Source organism: Martes martes, assembly GCF_963455335.1.
Source record: "Martes martes genome assembly, chromosome: 14".
Taxonomy (NCBI): domain Eukaryota; kingdom Metazoa; phylum Chordata; class Mammalia; order Carnivora; family Mustelidae; genus Martes; species Martes martes.
This window is the reverse complement of record NC_137902.1, coordinates 82544252-82571001: the sequence shown is the minus strand read 5'-3', so window position 1 is coordinate 82571001 and position 26750 is coordinate 82544252. Positions and strand designations below refer to the sequence as shown.

Here is a 26750-nt window from a genome sequence, read left to right as displayed (position 1 = left end):
GCACCCAGGCAGTCCCACAGACCTGCCAGACTGCAGGGCATTGTGGGATCACAGGCACACACACACACACCCCAGCGGGTGCACACAGGCAGCAGAGCTGACCGCCTCCAGAATGCCCAGGGTGAACCGGCAGCCACCTGCATCTGGGTGATAAAGGTGAAAGGAAGAGATGTATCTGGGTTGGTTATTTTTTAAAACTAAAGATCCAGAAAACCAAAAGGTAAGTCAGGGTGGCTTTCTCCAGCCAGAGCCCCTGGAATGCTAAACTTCAGACCCTGTGATGACCTGGTGGCTGGGGGAGCTGGCAAGGTGAGCCCGAGGTGTGGGTGAGCCCAAGGCGTGACTGGACCCCAAGAGACACAACTGCTTGGGGGTTCACAGACTCCAGTTTGTTAAAAACATGATTCTCAGGAGGCTGTGAGTTCCCTGCAGGAAACCCAGGGAACAGAATCATGGGGACTGCACACGGATCACTGCCAAGGTAGTTTCTGTTTGGCTGTTTGGGAGGGAGAGCCGCTGGTCATTAGAACAGCATTCTACTTTTGCTTCACGTGCGTCAAAACTTGAATTTTTGAGATGGAGAAATACAGATCTGTGGTCAAGATTTTTTTAAAAGAGATCTTGGAAATGAAGTGTTGAACACTGGTATTTACAGTTGGAAAAGGATGACACAACACTCTACTTAGTGCCTAGGACCTTGTGACTCATAATAAGAAATACGTATTTGGTCTTTGTTCATTTCTGACACAGAGAGCCTAAAACCCTAGAAATTTCCTGTGAAGAGGGCTAGAAAGGTGTCTTTTGTTATGTTAATAAGGTGACTCTTGGAAGACACCTAAGGATGAGGGCTGGTTGCCAGGGGAACCGACCACGTGATTAGAGGACGAGAAACTTTCAACCCCATCCCCCCACCTCCAGGGAGGATACAGGGGCTGGAGGTTGAATCAATCCCAAATGGCCAATGATTTAATCAGCCTCACCTACGTAATAAAGCCTCCATAAAAACCCGAAGGGCCAGGTTGGTACACATCTTGCCCGATGCATCTCTTCCATTGGCTGTTCCTCAGTTCTATCCTTCTATAATAAACGCGTAATGTGTTAAGTAAAATGTTTCTCTGAGTTCTGTGAGTCACTGTAACAAATTAATCGAACCCAAGAGAGGGTTTCTGTTGGCACCTCTGATCTAGAGCCAGTGGGTCAGAAGCGCAGGGGATGGCCGGGACCTGCAGGCAGGCAGTCTTGGGGGGCTGAGCCCCTCTGCTGTGGGAGCTGACACTATCTCTGGAGAGACGGGGTCGGAACTGCCTTGAGTTACGGGACAGCCAGGCAGCACTGGAGAAATTGCTGGTGCGGACAAACACCTCTTCAAGGCTAGAATTGGTGACAAGAACCCCTTCACACTTTGCACATCTGCCTCTCTGACTCTCTTCTTATGCCTTAGCCCGCCAGTCCAAGAAAGCCGTCAACTAGGGATCTGGGGTCCCTCTTCATAAGATGAATCATCGCACAAAAACCAAAAACGATCAAGCCACAGCAGAGAGCCAGGATGGATGCGAGACATCAGGCATCCAAAACCGTCTAAGAGACGTGACCTCTCGTTATAGAGCTCATGGTCGAGTACAGAACTCGGACCCGCAAACAAATGATTATTACATGTGACAAATGTTACCACGGACCATGTCCAGAGTACTACGAGAGCAACATGGAAGGAGAGATTCATCTGGACCAGAGGGGGCAGAGGATGTCTCACAAGGAAGTAGCTTCAGACCCATACCGGAGGGATTACAGGAGCTTGGCAGGTGGAAACGTAGGAAGGTCATTCTAGGCAGAGGGAGAATGTAAGCAAAGGCCCGAGGCACAGCTTTCCCTGGCGTCTTCAGGAACAGGAAGCAGCACCAGATGGCTGGGTCGGCAGGAGTAAGGCACTGGGGCAGGCTGCAGCAGGCTGGGAAAAGCCTCCATTATCAGGATAAGGAACTTGGATACCATCCCGAGAAGAGCAAAAGGTTTCAAGCCAAGGAGTAACACCACCCCACCAGCGTTCTGGAAGGTAACTCTGCTGGTCATCCAGGGGACGAACTGGAGAAGAGAGACACTGGAGGAAGGTAAGTAAGTGGAGAATCTCTTACAAAACCCAGGTTAAAAATAACCAGGGTTTGAACCAGGGCAGAGGCCGTGGCCATGAGAGGCAGGTTAGCTGCAGGACTAGGAGGGCCGACCAGATGTTGGGAGTGAGGATGGGGGAGGGGTTGAAGACGCCTGCACTTTCTCTAAAGAACTAAATGGATACTATTAATTAAAATCAACAAATAGGTATGAAGACCAAGGTCCTTTAGAACAGGTTTGGTGGGGGAGCGCCGGGGTGGCTCAGTCGTTAAGTGTCTGCCTTCAGCTCAGGTCATGATCCCAGGGTCCCGGGATCGAGCTCCACACTGGGCTCCCTGGTTGGTGGGAAGCCTGCTTTTCCCTCCCTCCTTCCCTGCTTGTGTTCCCTCTCTCACTGTATCTATTTCTCTGTCAAATAAATAAACTCTTTAAAAAAAAAAAAAAAAAGAGGGGCACCTGGGTGGCTCAGTGTGTTAAAGCCTCTGCCTTCGGCTCAGGTCATGATCCCAGGGTCCTGGGATCGAGCCCCCCATTGGGCTCTCTGCTCAGCGGGGAGCCTGCTTCCCCCCTCTCTCTCTGTCTGCCTCTCTGCCTACTTGTGATCTCTGTCTGCCAAATAAATAAATAAAAATCTTTAAAAAAAAAAATGAACAGGTTTAGTGGGGAAGACAATGACGTCAGCTTTGAACACATCTAATTCCAGGGTTCTGTGCATCACCTGGGAACAAGGAGATCGTGAGATAGAAATCACATAGCTGGGCTGAGGTCCCCAAGGGCTGGAACAGGGAGAACAGGGCCAGGGCCAGGAACATGAGGCCACGTGTAAAGAACAGAAAATAAATGAGCCCAACTGCTGGGAATGAACATGACCTTCACGTTTTCAGGTACTTCTACCAGATGTCTGATGAGTGGGTGTTCTACTTCCTTGTGTACATGTACACATGTATGCACGCATACACACATGTGCACACTTATACACGTACAGACACATCATATGCACACACCCCAGAAGGAAAACACAGCCTTTCCGTAGGATGAGCCACACAGCCCAATGGGGTCAGCCACAGAGCACCTCTGCCTGGGTTTCTCTGGGAACTTTTTGCAGGTAGAACAACACTGCCTACTCATGGTTGTACCCATCTCTCAGGTAACTGGGTGGACAGCACCCTCATGACGCCAGGGCTCACATGAATGCAACCCTCCTAGCTTCTCACTGCAGCCACAGAACAATCCCAAGCAGGGCTTCCGTCTAAGTAAGGAAACTGAGGGGCGCCTGGGTGGCTCAGTGGGTTAAGGCCTCTGCCTTCAGCTCAGGTCATGATCTCGGGGTCCTGGGATCAAGCCCCAAGTCAGGCTCTCTGCTCAACGGGGAGCCTGCTTCCCCCTCTCTCTCTGCCTGCCTCTCTGCCTACTTCTGATCTCCGTCTGTCAACTAAATAAATAAAATCTTTGAAAGAAATAAAATAAAAAATAAGTAAGGAAACTGAGAGCCCCAGAGATGGAACGACCAGAAAGGAAGTCTCCTGGCTGTGTCAGGCAGTGTCCCCTGAGCAGGATGACAGGCAAGGGGTACAGTAAATGCAAATGAAACTGAGCATCACCCCAACAGGGGCATCGCTGACTTCACACCCCCCCAACCGCACACCAGCCAGCTCCAGCTCCCCTGCCCCCAGTTTCCTGTTGCTGAGCAGAGCTGGGCAGAGCTAACCACAGGTCACTTAGGGCAGGAACCGCAGAGGAGCCTGCGGCCCGAGGGAGAGCAAATCCGAGCATCGAAGTGACAGAGAAGAGGAGAACGGGGACAGATCCGCATTCACCCTTTGAGAGAAGAAACAGAAGTGCAGGGACATGGTTTTGCTGCAGCTACAAAAGGAGCTGCTGTAGCTTCCAGGGGGATGTCGGTGGCCCGCCCAGAACTCGTTTCCTGCCCTCTGCCCGAAGCGGATCTGAGCCCGTGATAATCATGGGCCCCAGAGGCTGGGGACACCGACCTCCAGCCGCCTCTGGTCGCTCAGCAGGCAGTCCAGCAGCACGGGCTCGCACCTCCGGACCAGTGTCTCCCAGCGCTGAGCGTCCCCCAAGCTGCTGCCCTCAGATCCAGAGGGGCCCGGGGAGAAGCAGGAGGCGGTGTCCACGTCCAACAAAGTCGGCGTCTCCCTCTCCAGCCTGTGGCTGCCCCCTGCGGTCTGGGCAGAGTCTGCCAGGCGCTGAGTAGTCTTGAGATAGAAGTGCGGAGAGAGAAGTCGAGGGTGTTCGTGGGGCCTGTCCAGGCCGGCAGCCTTGGCTTCCGTGTCCTCGGGGCTCTGACAAGGGGCCTCGGGCTCTCTGGAGGGCGGGCAGCCTTCCGCTTCTCCCCGTTCCCCCGCAGAGCCAAGCGAGAGCCGTATGAAGCTAAAGCTTGAGGTAAAGGTGTCCTGAGAGCTGCCCGGGGCTGTGGGGACCCTGGGGTCACTCCCGAGGCCGCAGCTGTCGTCATTCACCTCCTCTGGGAACAGACGGCCTTTTGTCCAGGTGTCTTTTGCTCTTTCAACGCCGCCAGCATCCCAGCCAGTGCCGGGGGCCTCAGAACTGTCCATGGAGGGGAGCTCACCCTGCCACCCCGCGTCCCCAGGGCCACACGACCTGGCCGGCCTGGCAGGCACTGTGGCACCAACTTGGAACTGAATCCCAAAGAGCCCTGAGTGTCTTCTCGCAGGGGTCCGCGCCAGGCCCCCGTACCCCACAGGGGGCCGAGCCGAGGCTGCTGTGCTCCGAGGAACAGGGCTCCCCACCGAGGGCCCTCGCCACTGGCCTCCAGGATCAAGGCCACCCCGTCCGGCCCTGGACTCAGACTGGTGGGACTCCTCACCGCACGCCCCTCCCTGGGCCCGGAGCGGAGTGGCCGCTGCTGGGTAGAGGAACCCAAACCCGGGCCCCGCTGTGCTTCTCATGTAGCCCGGCCTCCGCGCCAGCCGCCGCCGCCGCCAGGACGCCGCAGGTGGTAAGCAATCCCGGCCGCCTGGGAGGAAGAGAGAACATAGCACCGTAAGCGTGTCGCTCAGCGGCTCCGCGGAACTGCATCTGGAGAGCATCCTGGACTAGAGGTCACCGCTCCGCGCATCTGTCAGAAACAGAGGCCAGCTCAGGTGTCACGGACCCAACCCGGCACAGAGATCCGGACGGTCCTGTCCAAGTGCTGGCCTCGAACGCGTGGCAGCAGCTCAGCGTCTCCGCTCCTCTGCTCAGCACAGCAGCCGCGGGGCTGAGTTACACCAACACATCCCAGGCCCGTTGGAGACACAGCCTCGGTGGCCCCTTCGGCACCCCCTGGCATCTTGTCAGTGGGGCTCCTGGGCACATCGGCACGCGTCTCCCAGACTGGGCCTAGAGAGCGAGCAACTGGAAGGCAAAGCCAGCACCCTCCTCCGAACGAGAGCCACTCACTCATTCCAGAGACCTACTGGATGATACGCGAGTTTCCATTATCCGAGCTATCCCTGTCCCCCGCACACGTCCAGACCCTGGAGGGCCGGCCGGGGCACAGCTTACGTCCATCAGCTCCTCTCACACAGTGGCCCACGGGAGGCCCCGTCTGATGTGCTCTACAAACCAGGGGCTCTGTCCCCCGCCCAGCTACGCAACGGGAATAGAAACAACAAAAAATGCGGATAGCCCTCGGGCAGGCTTGTACAACGGCTGAGAGCAGGGTCTGGCGCCTCACGGCCGGGTTCAAGCCCTGGCTGCCCCATGGCTGACTGTGACCTTCCACACGTTACCTGACCTCTCTGTGCCTCGGTGTGCTGATCGGGAAAATGGAGACATGACCAGTACCTCTCGCCCAGGGTGGTTGTACACATTGAGCCAAATGAGTCATGACGTGTAGGCAGCCTAGGACAGTGCCTGGCACTCATGATCCGTGTGCCAAAGGTGTGAGTGCTTATTTCTCTGTGTCACAGCAGATTGTTACTCAGAATATGTGCATAACCTATGCTCATTTCACGTGCTCGCTGCCAAAACCATGGGAATCGCCCAGACCAGGAACTGTAAGTTTCCTTCTACAGTTAAGGAAACTGAGGCTCAGGGAAATTGACATTCCAGAAACCCCTGCCCGTGACTGAGTGACCAGGTCTCCTGACTCTCCTGGCCCACACGGCGCTCTCACAGCAGTGCTCTGCCACACCATGAATCAGATGAGATGCAAAGCGTGCAAGTAAGACCAGGCAGCACTGAACGTGGCCACAGGTACACTACAGCCTCTGGTGAGGAGTGGAACAAAGCTTCATGCCAGGGCCACACATCCCGCTCTGTCCCCAGAACATGAAGGGGCCCAGGATCTTTGTCACCGTAAGTGGAAAGCACTTGGTGTCTGGGGGCCCCCTATGTTATGATCATGGCACACAGCAGTCTTCAGAATGGGCGTCCGTGGTAATGCCTGGGGAATGAGCACAATGACCCATGAGCCACCCGTTCCCTGAACTTGAGCGTCTAAGGACAAAAGAGCCCCAAGACAGGTTCACCCAGTGACCTTCTCTTGCCAGCTGGGCATGCCAACTGCCCGGTGCCAGGAAAGGGTTAATAGCACCGATGAACATAGAATTCCAGAAGCTGGCAGTGGAGGGAAGAGTGAAAGTAAGGGGTATCAGCGGGTGGGAGAGGAAGTCAGGGTAAAGAAAGGAAGGGAGGTATACAACATACAACCCTAGGAACTTGTTACCATTTCCACTTCACAAATAATAAAACTAAAGCCCAGAAGGTTTTAGTTTACCCAGAACTCCCAGATTATAGCTTACCAAAGCCTGTTTTGGTAAGCTCATAGCTTACCAAAGCTCATTTCAGGACAATAAACCAGCATAATGTCCTCCTGTGCCCCCTAAGTGGCTTGATAAATGATATATGAATGGATGCATGGATGAATGAGGGACGGATGGATGAACCAAGGCCTATCGATTCCAAAACATATGCTCTTCCTGTACCCTTTGCCTCCAAGTGTATCCCTTAGGAAGATAACTTGAAATGACAGGAAGTCAGAAGAAAGATTGATTTGTCTTATTTCTTAATGACACAGGCCATGCAAAGCTGGAATCAGTAGAAAAGGACAGAATAAAAAAATGTACAGAAGGAATTAATTAGTTAGTAGTCCAAATTGGACCACACATTTAGACGGTTACTATCAAAAAAAAAAAAAAACAAAACCCCAGCAGTGATTAAGGAGTGCACTTGTGATGAGCACTGGGTTGGAAGTGTTGTATGAAAGTATTGTACACCAGGAACTGATGTTACATTGTATGTGAACTAACTGCAATTTATTTTTTTTTAAGATTTTATTTATTTATTTGACAGAGATCACAAGTAGGCAGAGAGATAGGCAGAGAGAGAGGGAGGAAGCAGGCTCCCTGCTGAGCAGAGAGCCTGATGTGGGGCTCGATCCCAGGACCCTGAGATCATGACCTGAGCCAAAGGCAGAGGCTTAATCAACTGAGCCACCCAGTGCCCCACTAACTGGAATTTAAATAAAAACTTAAAAAAAAATTAAGACATTGAAAAAAACTTTTTTAAACAGAAAATAACAAGTGTGGATTAGAAATGCAGAAAAATTGAAACTAGTATGCACTCTTGATGGGTATGTAAAATGTCTTCAGAGTAGCTGAAGAGAGTACAGTAGTTCCTCAAAAAGTTAAAAACAGAATTATTACATGGTCCAACAATTCCACTTCTCATTACATACCCAGAAGTATTAAAAGCAGAAAAAATATCTCTTTGAGATAATTGTGCGCCTGTGCACAATCACAGCAGCGTGATTCACAACAGTCAACGGTACAAGCAACCCAAGTATCCGTCAGTGGGTGAATGGATAAACAAAATGTGGTAAAGTCATACAACGGAATATTATTCAGCCTTAAAAAGGAAAGAAATTCTAACACAGAACACAACGTGGATAAACCCTGAGGACTTCATGCTCAATGAAACAAGCCAGTCAGAAAAGGACGAGTATTGTATTTATATACATGTATACATTTATATAAGGTATCTAGAAGAGGCAAATTCACAGAACCAGAAGGGAGACTGGTGATAGGCAGGAATGGGGTAGTTGATGTTTAATGGGGACAAAGTTTCAGTTTCAGAAGTTGAAAAAGTGCTGGAAGTAGATGGGGGTAATAGTTGTACAATAATGTGGATATACTTAATAACACTGAATTGTATCCTTAAAAATGGTTAAGAGGGTAAATTTTATGTTATATGTACTTGTCCCAATTAAGATTTTTTTAAATCTTTAAAAAGGTCAGATTGGGTCACCGTGCTATGTGGTCTGAAGGACTCTGCCCCATCCTTTCCCTCAGGGGTTTCACTATCCGAGGGTGTCTCTGATCTCAAGGTCCTGACCACAAAGAGAACCCGAGTTCCTACTGGGCTTCTGGGAAGATGTCATTGGGCCACAGTGCCGCTGAGCAACAAGCTCAGAAGACCAGACATGAGAAAAACGTTCACCAAATGTGGGGATGAGAGAGAAGGGTCAGCTGTGTGGATGGCCCAGCTCCTGCACCCACCAGACCCGTCACACGTCCCATCCCCTGGCGTGGGCCTTCCTAGAAGGCAGCCCAAGGGGCAGAGGCAATCACACATTATTAATTCTAACCCTCAGGAGAGGGCAGAACTGACAGCCAGATCTGGACGGCACTTCTGGAATGAGCTGGAAGGATTAGAAGAAACCCATACTGGGCAGATGGCAGCTCGGAAATCTCTAGAAAGACCCCCAGGTCCCTATACCCCCAATCCCCTTTTATCAATTTTTTTTAATTTTTATTTTTTAAGGAAACTTATGATAACCCTTCTGACCAGAAATCAATTATCACTATCTATCCTGCCTGAAATCCTACCTCTGAGACTGGTCAGACCCCGGCCTGCCGCCGTGCCCTGCAGTTAAGGAGGCGTTAGGATGCACTCCGACCTCAGAGGGCAACACTCCTTCCTGACACCTACATTCAGGTTGAGTGCGCAGGAAGTACAACATGGCGAGTTTTCGAGATTTGAGAGCTGACCGGGAAACCAGCTGTGCCTTCTGTTCCTTGTAAAACTCCGATCCGAGATGGTTTCATTCTGCCCATCTGGCCCTGGAGAGGCTGAGGACGGAGGCGTGCCTCACGCAGCCTTCTCCATCCCCTACAGCCTCCGGCTCCGGAACAGACTCTAGGGAGAGGAGCGCAGACCTGCTGGTCATGTAGGATCCCCACCTCCACCGCCATCCAGCCCAGTGAGCTCCGGGATGGCAAAGGGAGTGAAAGACAAGAGCTTAGAATAGACCCAGATGACAAAAGACCTCTACACGCAGTCCAGATAAGGTGCCCAGAAACATGTGATCACACTTACACTGTATATGAGCTTCCTGACACCCTCATCATTTTCCAAAAATCCTAGTATACAGGGAAAGCATTCCAATACAGTAATATTTATTTTTAAATGGGAAATCTAAAATCTAAATCTAAAATATGCAATTTTTGGGTCTGAGAAGAGGGCGGGGAAGTAGGAGGAGGCGCCTTTTCAACCTGTACCCTAAAGTGAGCTGATTACCTACCAAAGAACTCCGATCACCCATGAAATCAGCCTGAGATCAGAATTATACACGTCTGGATCTCTACGGGGGCCAGAAGACGCCAGTGGGCAGGTAAAGTGGAGTGGGAACGTCGGACTGATATTGGAAGATAAACAAAAGGGGGAGGGAACCACCAGAGGCGACCGATTGGAAAATAATACCCCAATATGAGAGTGCCCTGCATCTGGGGACCAGCATTAACTTGGAGTCTTATTGAAAGCACTCAAAAGAGCAAAGGATCGCTCGGGGAAATTGTGGGAATCGGGGCGGCTAGGGACAGGGGCTTAAGTCCCCAGACCCAGGACAGCCTCCCCTGGCGCTGAGCCAGGGAGAGTACAGCGGAGAAACCTGGTCTTTGTCCCTGAGCCGCCAGTGCGCCCGAGAACGGGTGGAGTCCGGCTCCCGTGAGGGGCTGGGAGCCACACCAGACGGCAGAACGCGCACCTTACTGGAGATCCGCAAGTGCCTCACCCTCCCCTGAGAGAGGTGCACGAACGCCCAGCCTGGTGTTCTCGGACCCACGCGGCGATAGAGCCGATAGAGCTGGAGGCGCCGCGCCCCAAACCATCCCCTGGGAGAGGTGCGCGCAAGCACTGAGCTCTCAGCCCCAGCCAGCGGGAAAATCTCAGTGTGCGATCGCTGCTTGGAACCTCTCTGGCGGTCTGGAGCTGCCCAGACAGCCACAGCTGCCTTGGTTTTGCGTACAAGCAGGAGATCCTGCGTCCCCAGGGACCGCGACTCAGAACCTGCTCTGCCAGCGGCCCAGCGGCTGCAGTACCTGCAGGGGAGCAGACTGAGGCTTCTCTCTGAGAGGGAGGTTGGGGTGCAGTTTTCTTTCCTCTAAACCTCCAAAAACCATCAAAAGCTGTCAAGGCGAGAGAAAAGAAATGAACAAACATAAAAACCTCCAGAGAACAAAATCCTGAAAAAACTGTTTTTCTCAGAGCCCACCCCCTTGAGGGGGTCGGGAGGACTTAACTCAGGGAACATCATTGACTGAAAACCCACGTGGCAGCCCCCTCCCCCAGAAAACAAATCAGGAAAGAAAAAAAAAAAAAAAAGACTACAAGAGAACAACCACCACTACTTCATAGATACAACTTTTATTTTTAATTCTTTCCCACTATTCTGGTTCATTTTTTTTTCTTTTTTTATATAGATAATTTTTTAACCTATTTACCATCACAGTGAGATGTCCAGTACATCAAATTCCATGATAAACTTCTAACCTGAATTTTTTGATACATACACATGTGTTTTTCTTTTGCTTTTCTATTTTCTTAATTTTTAAAAAAATTTTTAATTTAGTTTAGTCCAGTTTATTCCTTTTTTATTTTTATTTTCTAATATTCATATAGAGTTAAACTTCAAGGTAACCCCCTTTCTCCAAGCAATGCTACCCCTATAGGTGAACCAATTTTTAATCCCCCTTTTTCTTAGGAAAGTTGAGTCCTTTAACAAAGATATCAAGATACATCCAGGAAGAATCAAAATAACCTTCCTCGCCCACACCAAGAATCTATAACCATGCTCCCATCTTTTTCTTCTGCCAGTGTCTCTGTGTATTTATGTTTGTCCTGATAGTATATAAATCTTATACTTGGGGTCCTTCTTGACAAGGCTCCTCCTTTTTTTGCTTATATATATATATTTTTCTCTCGTCATATACTTTTATCAGTCTTTTTGTTTGTATACGTCATAAATCTTACCCTGGGGCCCATTTGGGCTGAACCTTCACTTTTATCTTCCCTTTTTTTCCTGTCTCTCTCTCTCCCTCTTTTTTCTTTTTCTTTTCTTTTTTCTCTCGTTTGGGTGGGGAATCCTGAGTGCTCAGAAGCATTCCAGGGTGCACCTTGACTGCACCACGGTCGATACATCCAGCTACATCTGTCCAGTCATCTCTCACCAAAATGACTAGGAGGAGGACTCCCCAACAGAAGAAAAATACAGAGGATGGGCCTTCTGCAACAGAGCTAACGGCTATCAACATAGACAATATGTCAGAAAGAGAATTCAGGCTAACAATTATCCAGGCAATAGCTAGGTTGGAGAAAGCCATGGATGACCAAACGGAATTGATTAGGGCAGAATTGAAAGCGACTAGGGAGGATGTTAATAATGTTAGGGCAGAGCTGAAGGCCACCAGGGATGAGGTTCACAACGCTCTCAATGAGTTCCAATCTAATCTAAATTCTCTAAAAGCTAGGGTAACTGAGACAGAAGATAGAATTAGTGATCTGGAGGACAAACAAATAGAGAGAAAGGATCAGGAGGAAGCCTGGAACAAACAGCTTAGAAGCCACGAAAACAGAATCAGGGAAATAAATGATGCCATGAAACGTTCCAATGTCAGAATTATTGGAATCCCTGAAGGGGAGGAGAAAGAAAGAAGTCTAGAAGATATAGTGGAACAAGTTTTTCATGAAAATTTTCCCAATCTTGCGAATGGAACAAGTGTTCATGTACTAGAAGTAGAAAGGTCCCCCCCCAAGATTATAAATTCAAAAAAAACATCCAGGCACCTCATAGTAAAATTGAGGAATCATAATTGTAGATACAATCTCTTGAAAGCCACTAGGACAAAGAAGCTCCTTACATACAGAGGAAAGCCCATCAGAATAACGTCAGACCTGTCCACAGAGACCTGGCAAGCCAGAAAGGGCTGGCAAGATATATTCAGGGCACTAAATGAGAAGAACATGCAGCCAAGAATACTTTATCCAGCAAGACTGACATTCAAAATGGATGGAGAGATAAAGAGTTTCCAAGACCGGCAAGGCTTGAAAGACTATGCAACCACCAAGCCGACACTGCAGGAAATATTAAGGGGGGTTCTATAAAAGAGGAAAAATCCTAAGAATAGCATTGAACAGAAATATAGAGACAATCGACAGAAAGAAAGACTTCAAAGATAACACAATGTCAATAAAAACGTATCTCTCAATAATCACTCTCAATGTGAATGGCCTAAATGCACCCATAAAACGACACAGGGTTGCAGATTGGATAAAACGACAGGACCCATCCATATGTTGTCTACAAGAGACCCATTTTGAACCTAAAGATACACCCAGACTGAAAGTGAAGGGATGGAGAAGCATCTTTCACGCCAACGGGCCTCAAAAGAAGGCCGGGGTAGCGATTCTCATATCAGATAAATTAGATTTTAAACTAAAGACGGTAGTCAGAGATACAGAAGGACACTACATCATTCTTAAAGGGACTATCCACCAAGATGATCTAACAATTGTAAATATCTATGCCCCCAATATGGGAGCAGCCAATTACATAAGAAAACTATTAATCAAGATAAAGAGTCATATTGATATGAATACATTAATAGTAGGAGATCTTAACACGCCTCTCTCAGAAATAGACAGATCATTGAAGCAGAAAATCAATAAAGAAATAAGAGCATTGAATGACACATTGGACCAGATGGACCTCATAGATATATACAGAACATTCCACCCTAAAACAACAGAATACTCATTCTTCTCAAGTGCACATGGAACCTTCTCCAGAATAGACCACACACTGGGTCACAAATCAGGGCTCAACCGATACCAAAAGACTGAGATTATTCCCTGCATATTCTCAGATCACAATGCTTTGAAACTGGAGCTCAATCACGAGGAAAAGTTCAGAAGGAACTCAAATACCTGGAAGCTAAAGACCACCTTGCTTAAGAATGCTTGGATCAACCAGGAGATCAAAGAAGAACTTAAACAATTTATGGAAACCAATGAGAACGAAGACACTTCACTCCAAAACCTATGGGATACAGCAAAGGCGGTCCTAAGGGGGAAATTCATAGCCATCCAAGCCTCCCTCAAAAAAATTGAAAAATCCAGAATACACCAGCTGTCTCTACACCTTAAAGAACTAGAGAATCAACAACAAATCAAACCAACTCCACACGTAAGAAGGGAAATAATCAAGATTAGAGCAGAGATCAACGAGGTAGAAACCAGAGATACAGTAGAACGTATCAACGAAACTAGAAGCTGGTTTTTTGAAAGAATCAATAAGATCGATAAACCATTGGCCACACTAATCCAAAAGAAAAGAGAGAAAGCCCAAATTAATAAAATTATGAATGAAAAGGGAGAGATCACAACTAACACCAAGGAAGTAGAAACAATCATCAGAAGCTATTATCAACAGTTATATGCCAATAAGCTAAGCAACCTAGATGAAATGGATGCATTCCTGGAAAACTATAAACTCCCAAAATTGAACCAGGAAGAAATTGACAACCTGAATAGACCGATATCTAGTAACGAGATTGAAGCAGTGATCAAAAACCTCCCAAAAAACAAGAGCCCAGGACCTGACGGATTCCCTGGGGAATTCTATCAAACTTTCAAAGAAGAAATAATACCTATTCTCCTGAAGCTGTTTCAAAAAATTGAAGCAGAAGGAAAACTTCCAGACTCTTTTTATGAAGCCAGCATTACCCTGATCCCCAAACCAGGCAAAGACCCTACCAAAAAGGAGAATTTCAGACCGATATCACTGATGAATATGGATGCTAAGATTCTCAACAAGATCCTAGCAAACAGGATCCAACAGCACATTAAAAAGATTATCCACCATGACCAGGTGGGATTCATCCCTGGGTTACAAGGATGGTTCAACATTCGCAAATCAACCAATGTCATAGAACAAATAAATAAGAGAAGAGAGAAGAACCACATGATCCTCTCAATTGATGCAGAAAAAGCTTTTGACAAAATCCAGCATCCGTTCCTGATTAAAACGCTTCAAAGTACAGGGATAGAGGGAACATTCCTGAACTTCATCAAATCTATCTATGAAAAACCCACAGCAAATATCATCCTCAATGGGAAAAAGCTTGCAGCCTTCCCATTGAGATCAGGAACACGACAAGGATGCCCACTCTCACCACTCTTGTTCAACATAGTATTAGAAGTCCTAGCAACAGCAATCAGACAACAAAGAGAAATAAAAGGTATCCAAATTGGCAAGGAAGAAGTCAAACTCTCTCTCTTCGCAGATGACATGATTCTTTATATGGAAAACCCGAAAGACTCCACCCCGAAACTACTAGAACTCATACAGCAATTCAGTAATGTAGCAGGATACAAAGTCAATGTCCAGAAATCAGTGGCTTTCTTATACACTAACAATGAAAATACAGAAAGGCAAATTAGAGAATCGATTCCATTTACTATAGCACCAAAAACCATTAGATACCTCGGAATAAACCTAACCAAAGAGGTTAAAGATCTGTACTCGAGGAACTACAGAACACTCCTAAAAGAAATTGAAGAAGACACAAAAAGATGGAAGACCATTCCATGCTCTTGGATCGGAAGAATAAACATCGTTAAAATGTCTATACTGCCCAGAGCAATCTATACTTTTAATGCCATTCCAATCAAAATTCCACCAGTATTTTTCAAAGAGCTGGAGCAAATAATACTAAAATTTGTATGGAATCAGAAGAGACCCCGAATTGCTAAGGAAATGTTGAAAAACAAAAATAAAACTGGTGGCATCACGTTACCTGATTTCAAGCTTTACTACAAAGCTGTGATCACCAAGACAGCATGGTACTGGCATAAAAACAGACACATGGACCAGTGGAACAGAGTAGAGAGCCCAGATATGGACCCTCAACTCTATGGTCAAATAATCTTTGACAAAACAGGAAAAAATATCCAGTGGAAAAAAGACAGTCTCTTCAATAAATCGTGCTGGGAAAACTGGACAGCTATATGTAGAAGAATGAAACTTGACCATTCTCTTACACCGTACACAAAGATAAACTCGAAATGGATAAAAGACCTCAACGTGAGACAGGAATCCATCAGAATCCTCGAGGAGAACATAGGGAGTAACCTCTTTGATATCAGCCACAGCAACTTCTTTCAAGATATGTCTCCAAAGGCAAAGGAAACAAAGGCAAAGATGAACTTTTGGGATTTCATCAAGATCAAAAGCTTCTGCATAGCAAAAGAAACAGTCATCAAAACAAAGAGGCAACCCACGGAATGGGAGAAGATATTTGCAAATGACAGTACAGATAAAAGGTTGATATCCAGGATCTATAAAGAACTCCTCAAACTCAACACACACAAAACAGATAATCATATTAAAAAATGGGCAGAAGATATGAACAGACACTTCTCCAATGAAGACATACAAATGGCTACCAGACACATGAAAAAATGTTCATCATCACTAGCCATCAGGGAGATTCAAATCAAAACCACATTGAGATACCACCTTACACCAGTTAGAATGGCCAAAATTAGCAAGACAGGAAACAACGTGTGTTGGAGAGGATGTGGAGAAAGGGGAACCCTCTTACACTGTTGGTGGGAATGCAAACTGGTGCAGCCACTTTGGAGAACAGTGTGGAGATTCCTCAGGAAATTAAAAATAGAGCTTCCCTATGACCCTGCAATTGCACTGCTGGGTATTTACCCCAAAGATACAGATGTAGTGAAAAGAAGGGCCATCTGTACCCCAATGTTTATAGCAGCAATGGCCACGGTCGCCAAACTGTGGAAAGAACCAAGATGCCCTTCAACGGATGAATGGATAAGGAAGATGTGGTCCATATACACTATGGAGTATTATGCCTCCATCAGAAAGGACGAATACCCAACTTTTGTAGCAACATGGACAGGACTGGAAGAGATTATGCTGAGTGAAATAAGTCAAACAGAGAAAGTCAAGTATCATATGGTTTCACTTATTGGTGGAGCATAACAAATAATATAGAGGACAAGGGTAGATGGAGAGGAGAAGGGAGTTGAGGGAAATTGGAAGGGGAGGTGAACCATGAGAGACTATGGACTGAAAAACAACCTGAGGGTTTTGAAGGGGCGGGGTGGGAGGGTGGGGGAACCAGGTGGTGGGTATTAGGGAGGGCACAGATTGCATGGAGCACTGGGTGTGGTGAAAAAACAATGAATACTGTTACGCTGAAAATAAATTAAAAATTTAATTTAAAAAAAAAATAAATAAATAAAATATGCAATTTTTAAAAACATGATACACATGAATCTACTTGCAAGAGCTTAAAACCAAGACCCCAAGTTCAAATCTACATGAAATGCCCATGTGGGCTGGGGAAGTCACCTGGCCACACGGCTCCTCAGTGACTCATTTGGGGAATGACTCACGTGGGGAGAGCATGTCTGTCTCCCTCAGGGCCACTGCTGAGAACACAGAATAGTCAGGAAAGAACAAGCATGTAAGACTTTGCAGAGCACGACTTGGATATCAATGTATAGAGAAAGCATAAATGAATGTATTCTTTTCATGGAAGGAATTTTAATCCTATTTGTCATGGTCGGGGCATAAGTCTTTTCTAAAACATTCAGGTTAACCAAAGATCCTGAATCGTAAGGAAACCGCACATCCCTGTGGATTAACTTGTTTTTAAAGAATCAGGATCCAGTCGTACTCATACGAAGCACAAACGCCGTACTGAGCACGAGGTCCTCTTTCTCTGACAGTTCACAGAGGGCACATGAGGTTCAGAAGTGGCTCAGGTCATTGTCATAAGCATCGAGCAAGCAAGGCGAGTGCTCGTGAGGAATAAATCAACATTTATTGTGTTTCCCCTTTAATGCGCCATCCGTTTTAATAAAACGACTCCTTACTGAACGCTAGCTGCTCCGTGGGATGCAGACACGAGGTAGACACTGCACCTTCCCCCAGTGGCTCGGGATCTGGGAGGGGACACACGACGGCGCGCACACAAAAACCGTCAGAGGGCAGAATGGGCTGCTTGAATCACAGAGGAGGAGAACTCGATTTGAAATTAAATGAATGGGGTGTTCTAGTTGGCTCTATTGGTTTACCTCACAGTTCTTTGCCCTTCGGCAAAGCGCAGACTCCATGAGCCCCAGAATACTCCCGAATTTAGGTCACTCCAAAAACGCGCCTCTTGGGATTGAAGGGAAGAAGGGTGACAAGACGGGCCTGTTTTGTGCGACCCGGGACGACTCTAACAAGTCAAGTCTTCACTGTGGTCAGAGGCCTCCTTCCTCCCATCTCGCTGGCCGCTCCCCTGCCTTGTCCTGCTCCCCTCCTTTATCCTGCCCGGGCATCCCCCTCAACCAGCCTCTTGCCTGTGTCACTCCGCGTCTGCCCCTCAGAGAACCCCAACCGTGTCCTAGACAGAGTACAGCCAGCAAGCACAGGTGGCCTGCCCGAGAGGGGTCTGCCGTCGCTGGGGGAGCAGAGAGAGGACGGAAGCAGGCACGCAGGGAGTCCTGCCCGGGGGGTGAAGGACAGGCGCGTGGGGCCGGACCACACAGGGCAGGGTGTGTCTGGCGGGGCTTTGTCTGGCGGGGTCTGGCTGAGCTGCACAGCCGAGCGAGAGTTCGAGAGGTCCCCAGGGAGGCTGCAGGAAGGAGCCTTAGAGGAGGGAAGGAGGCCTGCTGGGGGAGCGGCCTGGAGGACACCGCTGATGGGCTGGGCCAGGATGGAGCCAGGATGGAGTATGGGCGGCACCAAGCCGGGATCTTTGCCCAGAGCCGGACAGATGAGGCCCTTAAAGGACAGGAAGCAGAGGTGGGGCGAGAGCGGATGGGCATGTTTTAAGAGCTCACTCCGCGGAGAACAGACCCCACGGGAGGGAGAGAGGACGCCAGGACAACAGTTAGAAGGCACCGAACGGAGGCAAAAATGAGGGAAGCACGCCTGCCTCGCGCACAGTCAGCCTGGTCCTTTCCCGGCTGAGGTCACGGGGCCAGGAGGGTGTCCCATGGCTCGGGCCATCTGTGTCTGTCCTCTGCTGCACACCTCGCGCTGACTCCGGGTCTCTTATGTGACGAAGGGCAAGCAGCAGTTCTCTGTAGCATTCTGGGCAGCCTCCTGCCCCCACCACCCTCCCGCAGGCTGCATTTAAACACACAAAGATCTGGGGCCAAACGAGTGATATTCTCAGAGTCTCTCGGCCAACTAGTCACCACAGGCTTGCGGACGTGTCATCTTCATAAACGGACACTCTCTGTCCCTTTGAGAGGCAGATCGTTCTCCTAAACATGACTGGTCACCATGGGCCTGGGTGACCAGAGCCACTTCCTCCAGATCTCGCATTTCTATAATCTCCAAAGCCACACGCCCCCTGGGTGTAGCCGCCCACAGGTCTGCAGAGCACGGCCCTCTCGGCCAACCACGGGCAGTCCCGTGAGAGCAAAGCTCTGTGGTTTCTATCACTGTCCTGGTCACCGAAATGCAGGGCTCTGACTCCCGGGCTGCAGACCTCACTTCCTCGAACAGCCTCTCCGTTGGAAGGGACGAGCCCCACGCCGAACTGGGGCTTCACTGGCTGGAGTGTCAGCCCCGAGTCAGGGTAACCGGAAAGACTATTCTGCCTAGAAACACAAGACATGTATGGGCTAAAGGTACGAAGAAAAGAGAAAAAAAATAAATAAACAGCACAAGCTGGTTAGGGGAGGAGATGTGGTTGGTGAAGGAGGTCAAGGGTACCGGTCATCACTCAAGTGGCTAGCAGCTACATGGCGCTGATAGTCTCTGCAACCTGTGTATCGGACGACTTTTGTAACTGGGAGATAGTCTGTAAGGAGTTTTCAAAGCCGTGGGCCCTGCCCTCAAGGAGCTCACAGCAGTGGGAAAGGGAGACGCATCCGGAGCCGATCCCGCCGCCGAACCCAGAGGTAGAGGCTACAAGGCCACAACGGAGGGGAGGTCCCTGTCCGTGGAGGACGAGCAAGTACACAGCAATGGAGGTGACAGCTCGAAGAGGTTCATACATCCGTGGCCCAGGCCGGCTGGGCCCCTGCGGATCATGCAGCAGACAGTGGGCCGTGCAGAAGCCCAGGAGGCTGGCGGGGAGTGGAGGGACGGCGTAGGGTGCAGGCAGAGGCAGGGCCCTGCACTGGAGAGAAGACGGCTGGAAACACAGCTGGCAGGCGGAGATCCTGAAGAGCCCAGGATGCCCTCGGCGGCGGAGGAACTCTGGAGGGGGAGGAGGCTGGGGAAAGAAGTGACCGAAACAACCCGGATAATCACGTGCGCTTCCCGGAGGTGTCGGCTGTGGGATATCGGCCTCGTGACATGCAGCCCGAAGCGTCCAGCGCCATTCGTGGGGTGCGGTCCCTTGTCACCTGCTGTCCTCCGTGTTCACGTTCCAACGGCAACACTGAGTGGTTCCCAATCGTGGCTGCCCGGCAGTCACCGGGGTCTCTTTTCAAAATGAGGAACTCGCCATGCTGGGCGGTGGGACTCAGCACTCCCAAGGTGATCCCAGGGGGAAGCCAGGGTTGGGAACGTCTGCTCCAGGTTAGAGTCCCACTGAAGCTCCTGCTGTGCTCGGAATCCGAGCGCATCACACACGACACTCACCACGCTGCTGAGGCTGCTGCTTTGCAGAACCTTCTCTTTCCCCTAAACTTTTTTGTTTCTTGAAATGTGGCTTTTCACAGAGAACCTCTAGGCGTGGACAGAGTGTGGCCTGTATCTACAATGTGTCCCCATACATCTGTTCTGAATCTTCTAGCCCGCATAAGGTTTCCGCTTTTGGTCAGGATCGAGTCCCACATCAGGCTCCTTGCTTGGCGGGGAGCCTGCTTCTCCCTCTGCCTCTGCCTGTGCTTGCTCTCTCTCCCTCTCTCTCTCTGACAAATAAATAAATAATATCTTTAAAAAAAAAAAAAAGGGACGCCTGGGTGGCTCAGTTGGTTAAGCAGCTGCCTTCGGCTCAGGTCATGATCCCAGCGTCCTGGGATCGAGTCCCACATTGGGCTCCTTGCTTGGCGGGGAGCCTGCTTCTCCCTCTGCCTCTGCCTGTGCTCGCGCTCTCTCTCTCTCCCTCTCTCTCTCTGACAAATAAATAAATAAAATCTTTAAAAAAAAAAAAAGCAGGACCCCCTGGGGGGTGGGGGGCCAGGGGGAGCCAGGAGACAGACCGCTGCTGGGCACAGTCTCACTGCCCTAACCTGTACGGAGAGGAACGGGGGCCAAACCGCCGGCCAGCATTCAGCACCCTTGGGAGTTTAAGAGTCAAAACCTGTGTGTGGAACAGGTAACTGGGTCCTATAACAAAGAAAGACTATTGGTGGAAAACCTGGTAAAATCCAGGTAAGATCTCTAGTTTAGTTCATTGTGCCAATGTTCGTTTCTGAGTTGTCATAACTGTACCATGATTACAGAAGCTGTTCGCGGGAGGGGATGTGGCAGGGTGGGTGGGGGAAGGAACGCTGCCACATCTTTGCCACTTTCTATGAATCTGGAAGTATTTCAAAATAAAAGGCTTATTAAAAAAACAGGTACCGGGGCGCCTGGGTGGCTCAGTGGGTTAAAAGCCTCTGCCTTCGGCTCAGGTCATGATCTCAGTGTCTTGGGATTGAGCCCCGCATCGGGCTCTCTGCTCAGTGGGGAGCCTGCTTCCCTTCCTCTCTCTGCCTACTTGTGATCTCTGTCAAATAAATAAATAAAATCTTAAAAAAAAAAAAAAACAGGTACATGGGGCACCTGGGTGGCTCAGTCAGTTAGGCATCTGACTCTTGGTTTCAGCTCAGGTCACGATCTCAGGGTCGTGGGATCGAGACCCATGTCAGGCTCCACGCTCAGCATGCAGTCTGCTTGGGATTCTCTCCCTCTCCCTCTGCCCCTCCTCCTGCTCTCTTGCTCACTCACTATCCCTCTCAGTTTAAAAAAAAAAAAATCTTAAAACAAAAGCACGTGCCTGTGTGCTCCCACGATTTGTGGACCTGTACTTTGTACCAGAGAAGGGTGTGGACTCTGGAGACGGATTCCCTGAACCTGACACTCGGCTCTGCCTCTCCCTAGTGACTGCTGCTGAGCTCCCTGCGTCTCTGCTTGCCTTGTCTGTTACAGGGGACTCGGGTTCATAGAAGTGCTGGAAAGACAGGTCAGAGTATGAATTTCACGGCCCTATACCATGCCTGGCACAGAGTACTACCACTCGAAAACAATTTTATTCTCAATTCAGGGATAAAGGCAAGGATATCATCCTGAAGCAAAGACACCTGCACACAGGCACCCGGAGGCAGAGTTCAAGGCAAAGCTTAACCAAAGCAGCCTCAGGTCTGACTCTGAGCTTTTTCCTGTACTAATAAGACTCCTGGAGGCCAGTAGGGATCTATTCTCTCTCTGACCCTCTCTCTCTGACTCTCTCGGTCTTACTCTCTGACTCTCTCTCTCTCTCTCTGCTTCTCTCTCTGTCTCTCTGTCTCTGACTCTCTCTGACTCTCTCCCTCTCTGCCACTCTGCCTGTCTCTCTCTGTGTCTCTCTCTAATTCTCTGTCTCTCTCTCTCTCTCTGACTCTGTCTTTCTCTAACTCTCTGTCTCTCTCTCTCTGACTCTCTCCCTCTCTGCCTCTCTGTCTGTCTCTCCCTCTCGGTGTCTCTCTCCTTCTGCCTCTCTCTCTCACACACACACACACACCCCGTCCAGCACAGCATCACGGAGACAACCTATACTCTCTTACCAACCCAACCCTTCCCATCTCTCTAATCCAGTTTTCCGTGTTCTGTTTTCTTTCCTTTCTATGCCTGTATCGACCCCCTGCTGAAGCAGGTCATTGAGGAATTCAGCAGAAAGAGATTCACAGACCACGTGGAAGTGTCTGCTCTGAAATCACTGGACAGCCTCTCTCCGTGGTGCTATTAATTCTCATAAACGATTGTCTTTTTCTTTTCATGTAAAGTGCTACTCAAAACTCTGATCGCCATCTGAACCCCCCTCAGAGTGCTGCTAGCTACAGATGGGTGTCTCTAATGAATTTTTTAACTGCTGCCCTAATAAAATATGGATGAACCAGAAGGAGCCCTCTCTCTAGCTGTTATTTCCAAATAACCAAACAACTTAAGTTCCTGCTCTTATTTTAGCAGCAAAGAGCCGTAAGCGCTCACGTCCACCCTAACAAAAGACAGCTTTTCTCATGCCAGTCCATCTGCAAAGTTCACAGTTACCTTTTCTAATGCCATATTTTATGCATGGGCTTCTTTTCATGGCTTTCTAAATGCCCCACTTCGTGTGCCAAATGCGAGATGTGTTTATTAAAAAGTGATCCCAAATTGTCAGCACTTCACACAGAAGTAGTACCCTCGAGACGGCAGCGTCTTTCAAGAAAGTCCCTGCTTTGCACTAAAATTTTATAATACTCAGGATTTAAGCCCACATCAAAGGTTTGTGCCACCTTAAATACCTGACCTTAAAAATGATACAGTGAGAGCATCGCAAATGTACTGCTCCATGGCCCTATTAGAAACCAGGAGGAAATTCAGTATTTTCTCCCCCCGAACTTTAGTATGGAAACCTGGTGCACTGGTCCGAGGGAATAAGAAAGAAATCAGCATCATATGCCTCCTGTGTGAGAAAGATCCGGACCCCGTGACACCATACGCACGTGGACAGGAGGTCAGGGGACCCATACGTCACCTGGATGTGAGATGGAAGGGGACATCTTCCAACAGACCACGACTGTCTTCTGTCTATACTCAAGGACCCCCCATTCGTACAACTCCTCTACCCTCACTGTCTATTGAGGTATAACATATGAATCCCGGTTTTAAGAGGCCACGACTGTACCCAGAAAGCTCGAGTCTCTGACCGATTCAAACCCAGCTGGCATCTGGAGTTGATGACACGAGGCAGGGGTGAAGCGGAGGTAAACTTCGTGACCGACCGACACAGGCTTTGTCTCAACAGTAATCCTTTCCCGAAGATTCCCTCGGGGAATACTTGGGGTATTTAAGAGAACAAACTTTTTTCAAGGATCCATTTACATTCATACAGTGAAAATTAATTATAAGGAATTCCTGTCTCTTCTTGCTCTCATAGTGCCTCCTCACTGTGGAATGATCTCGAACAAAGCGATACATTTCACTGTTAGGAATAGGCCCCCGCAGCAGCTCTGATGCGTGAGTATCTGAAGTGGCTTTGCTTATAGCAATATGTTTCCACACGATGCAAAGCAACTCATCGCCCTCACTAAACTCCTTCTGAAAGCTTTTGTTCCCAAAGTGACATGTTTTATGATTTTTAAATTATTAAAATGAGATGCTAGCGTCTCCAGCAGCCACTACTCTCGGACAGACATCACACCCACACCCAGATCGGGGCCATCTGCCAGAGGAGGCCAAGAGCGGGAGGGCTTGGCCGCTCCCCTGGGGCTGGAATTCGGAATCCGGGGAGGACGCACTCGAAGGTGTATCACTGCCGGGCTCTGGGCCAAAAACCATGCGAGAGAGAAATCGCTCGTGCCCTCCCTCGGAGGCCCTGCTTGCCGGGAGGTGGGTGTGCGTCAGCGAGGAACGGATGCCCAGCAGAGCACACCTGCACCGGTAAGCTCCGAGCGCCTCGCTCTGTGAAGTCAAGTCCCTCGTGGGACCTGGGGTCCACAATCAACTATCCCCCAGAAAAGAAGCGACTGCCGTGCCTCCCAGGGTGATATTTGTGATGTCCCCAAGAGCGTTGTGCAGTTGGACTGGGTTTCAACTCTGACCCTCTGACCCTCCCGGCCTCGCCCAAGTATACCTTCCCCGAGCCTCAGCATTCTCATCTGGAAACGTTCCTCATCCCTTCCCTGCAAGGAATGAGCCACTTGTCCACACCACCTTCTCTGGGCATCGCCACGATCTCACTGCTGCTGGCATCAACCATGCAGACAGAGGACTGCCTACTGGTTCTCACCTCCCTCCCAGGCCAAGCAGGGCGGAAACGACACCTTCTTCCTCTTCGCCCTGCTGTCCCCGGCTCCATCCCGACCAGCCCCCTCTGGCAGTGCTCCTTCTTCAGATAAGACCACTACAGTGTTTTCTAGGTCAGTTTTCCTATTTACAATCTCACTCCAGGGCTGCCTGGAGATCACACCAAAGCCACCCAGGAGCAGAGGACGTATACAGACAAGCCCCAAGTTACCGCCAGAGATGACTCATTTTGACTGCTACGTATGAGGTTTAACAGTTTAATATTCTGAGAGGGGGTCCGGTGGCTCGAAGGAAAGCTGGATCTTGATTCTGTCATCTCCTATCTGGGTGATGCTGAGCAAGTGACTTAGCCCACTGTGCCTCAGTGTACTCATGTGTTCAATGGGCATAATCCCCACACCCTGAAGGAATGTTCTGGGGATACAATAAAGTCACTAACCTGTATTTGCAAAAGCGCATTGTAGCTTGTGGCAAGTGGCAATCCAAGCTCAGTAAATTTTAGTTTCTTTCTCCAAGTTCTTCTGGGTATCTGAAGTCATTGCTGAATCCTGATAACATCTTGGAATTTCCCTGGACAGTCTTTAAAAGGAGGGAAGAGCTATCAATTTTCTCCCTTACCTGCCTTTATATACATGTGGGGGTTTTTTGGGGGGGGAGGGGTGGAATTTTTTAATTGGTTCTGGTAATGTTCTTCAACAGTCTGCTTGAGAGTTAGTTTTGTTTGGGGTATTTTTTTTTTTTACCTTTCTAAGAGGGTAGAAGACAGAGAAAATAAATGGGTGAGCATAAAGGCATAAAAGTTCATGGGGAAAATAAGTCCAAACTATAAAAAAAAAATACCAGACAATCTTTAAGCAATTTCTGACAAATAAAAGAAACTTATTAAAATTTTAGCAGATCTATATTTTTCCCTAGAGCTACAGAAATCCTCTACATGTACATTCCTTGACCAAATGCTACTTTGAACATTTCCTCAGTTTCCTTTAGGGAACAGTTAAGGGGAAAAGTGACATTTCACACACTCTAAACACTCAAAATCGGGAGGTTTTTTTCCCCTCTCTTTGTTTACCTTTCCAGTCTCTGGAAACAACAACATCCAAAGAACTATTTCTTTTTTTAAAAAAGGGTTTTTAACAGCTAACACAAACTAGATAAGTCTGGGTTGTTTTTTTTTTTTTTTTCCTAGAATGGGCTTTAAAACTTGAGTTAGCTCTCGCTAAGGGAATAGAACTTCCTTTGTACGTAGCCTATTTTGAAATAAATGAGGCAATCCTGAGTAATAAATTGGCTTTAATTCACTTATGTTGGAGGGAGGTGAAAACGAGACTGGGAAATTGCCATGGTGGTCTCTGAGGGACCCAGGATGATAGAGATATGTCAGCAAACGATACATATGACTAAACTCCCAGGTTCTAAAAAGGGAACTAGGTCCTTCCTGCAAACTGTGGTCCAGTGGTTGTAAACCAATGAGCATGACACAGACACCTGAGAAGTTTCTGAAGATTAATAACAGGACATTTTGTGGGCTCTTACAAATGAAAAGGGTCTTCGTGGGTTTATGCAAAATGGATCATGTCAAACTAACTGTATTTTATTTAACCAGGAAATGAGAAAGAAGAAAAAACAATAGCATTTACTGAGAACTCTACTATATGTCAGGCCTTGTAAGCCGGGGGGAGGGTGGGAGACGTAAGTATCTGGACCCAGAGGATCTGGGAAGGCCTCTGCCACCTGTCCTGTGTCCCAGCAGAGGCACGTCTGGCAGGACAGGCAGGTGGATTCACAGCTGGTGAATGACGATTCCAGGCCGAAAGGCTCTGGAGCCTGAATGGAAGACTGGCCAGAAGGAGGGTCACGGGCAGGGCTCTTTCCTGTCCCCTTGGCTGACAGTAGCAGCTAGACCTAAAAATGTCCCCGAAAGGATGACTCATACTCATACACAACTGTTACAATTGATGAGAAGGGAGACGTCATTCAACTAAACAATTAGAGAAAAGGGGAGGGAACTATGATACACAACTAGCAGGGAAGGGGTTCTAGCTCATGGGGAATGATGTCACAAGGGGGCAAGGGACCAGAAAAGGGTCCTTAAGATGGAAAACAAAATGAAGACCAAGTAAATGCTCAACCAGTGGCCTCGGAAGGAGGCAGCCAATAGCACGCACAGACCTCTCTGCTGGTCTCCTTCACGGCAGCCTCATTAGGGAGGCAGGTGATGGCACACAGCCACCTTGAGAGACCCACTAGCCGGGGAAATTTTAAGAGTAAGTATGTGTGTGAAGGAAAGATTTATAAAGAGCGTATATGTCTGATTATAAAAGGAACTGTTTTCTTGGGGTCAAAAATCAACCTACAACTGTCTTCCCATGAAATCCTCCTCTTGTCTAGT

At 48.6% G+C, this 26750-nt stretch overlaps 1 protein-coding gene across 1 annotated transcript in view; it reads right to left on the bottom strand.

The window, feature by feature from the left end:
• DISC1 (DISC1 scaffold protein) overlaps nucleotides 1-26750 on the bottom strand; it is a gene marked incomplete at its 5' end in the record, with an annotated part of 362504 nt that overhangs the window by 296903 nt on the left and 38851 nt on the right. The window contains one exon of the mRNA XM_080822819.1: nucleotides 4098-5104. Within this exon, the coding sequence (XP_080678945.1) occupies nucleotides 4098-5104 (1007 nt within the window). The remainder of the gene's footprint in view (nucleotides 1-4097; nucleotides 5105-26750) is intronic.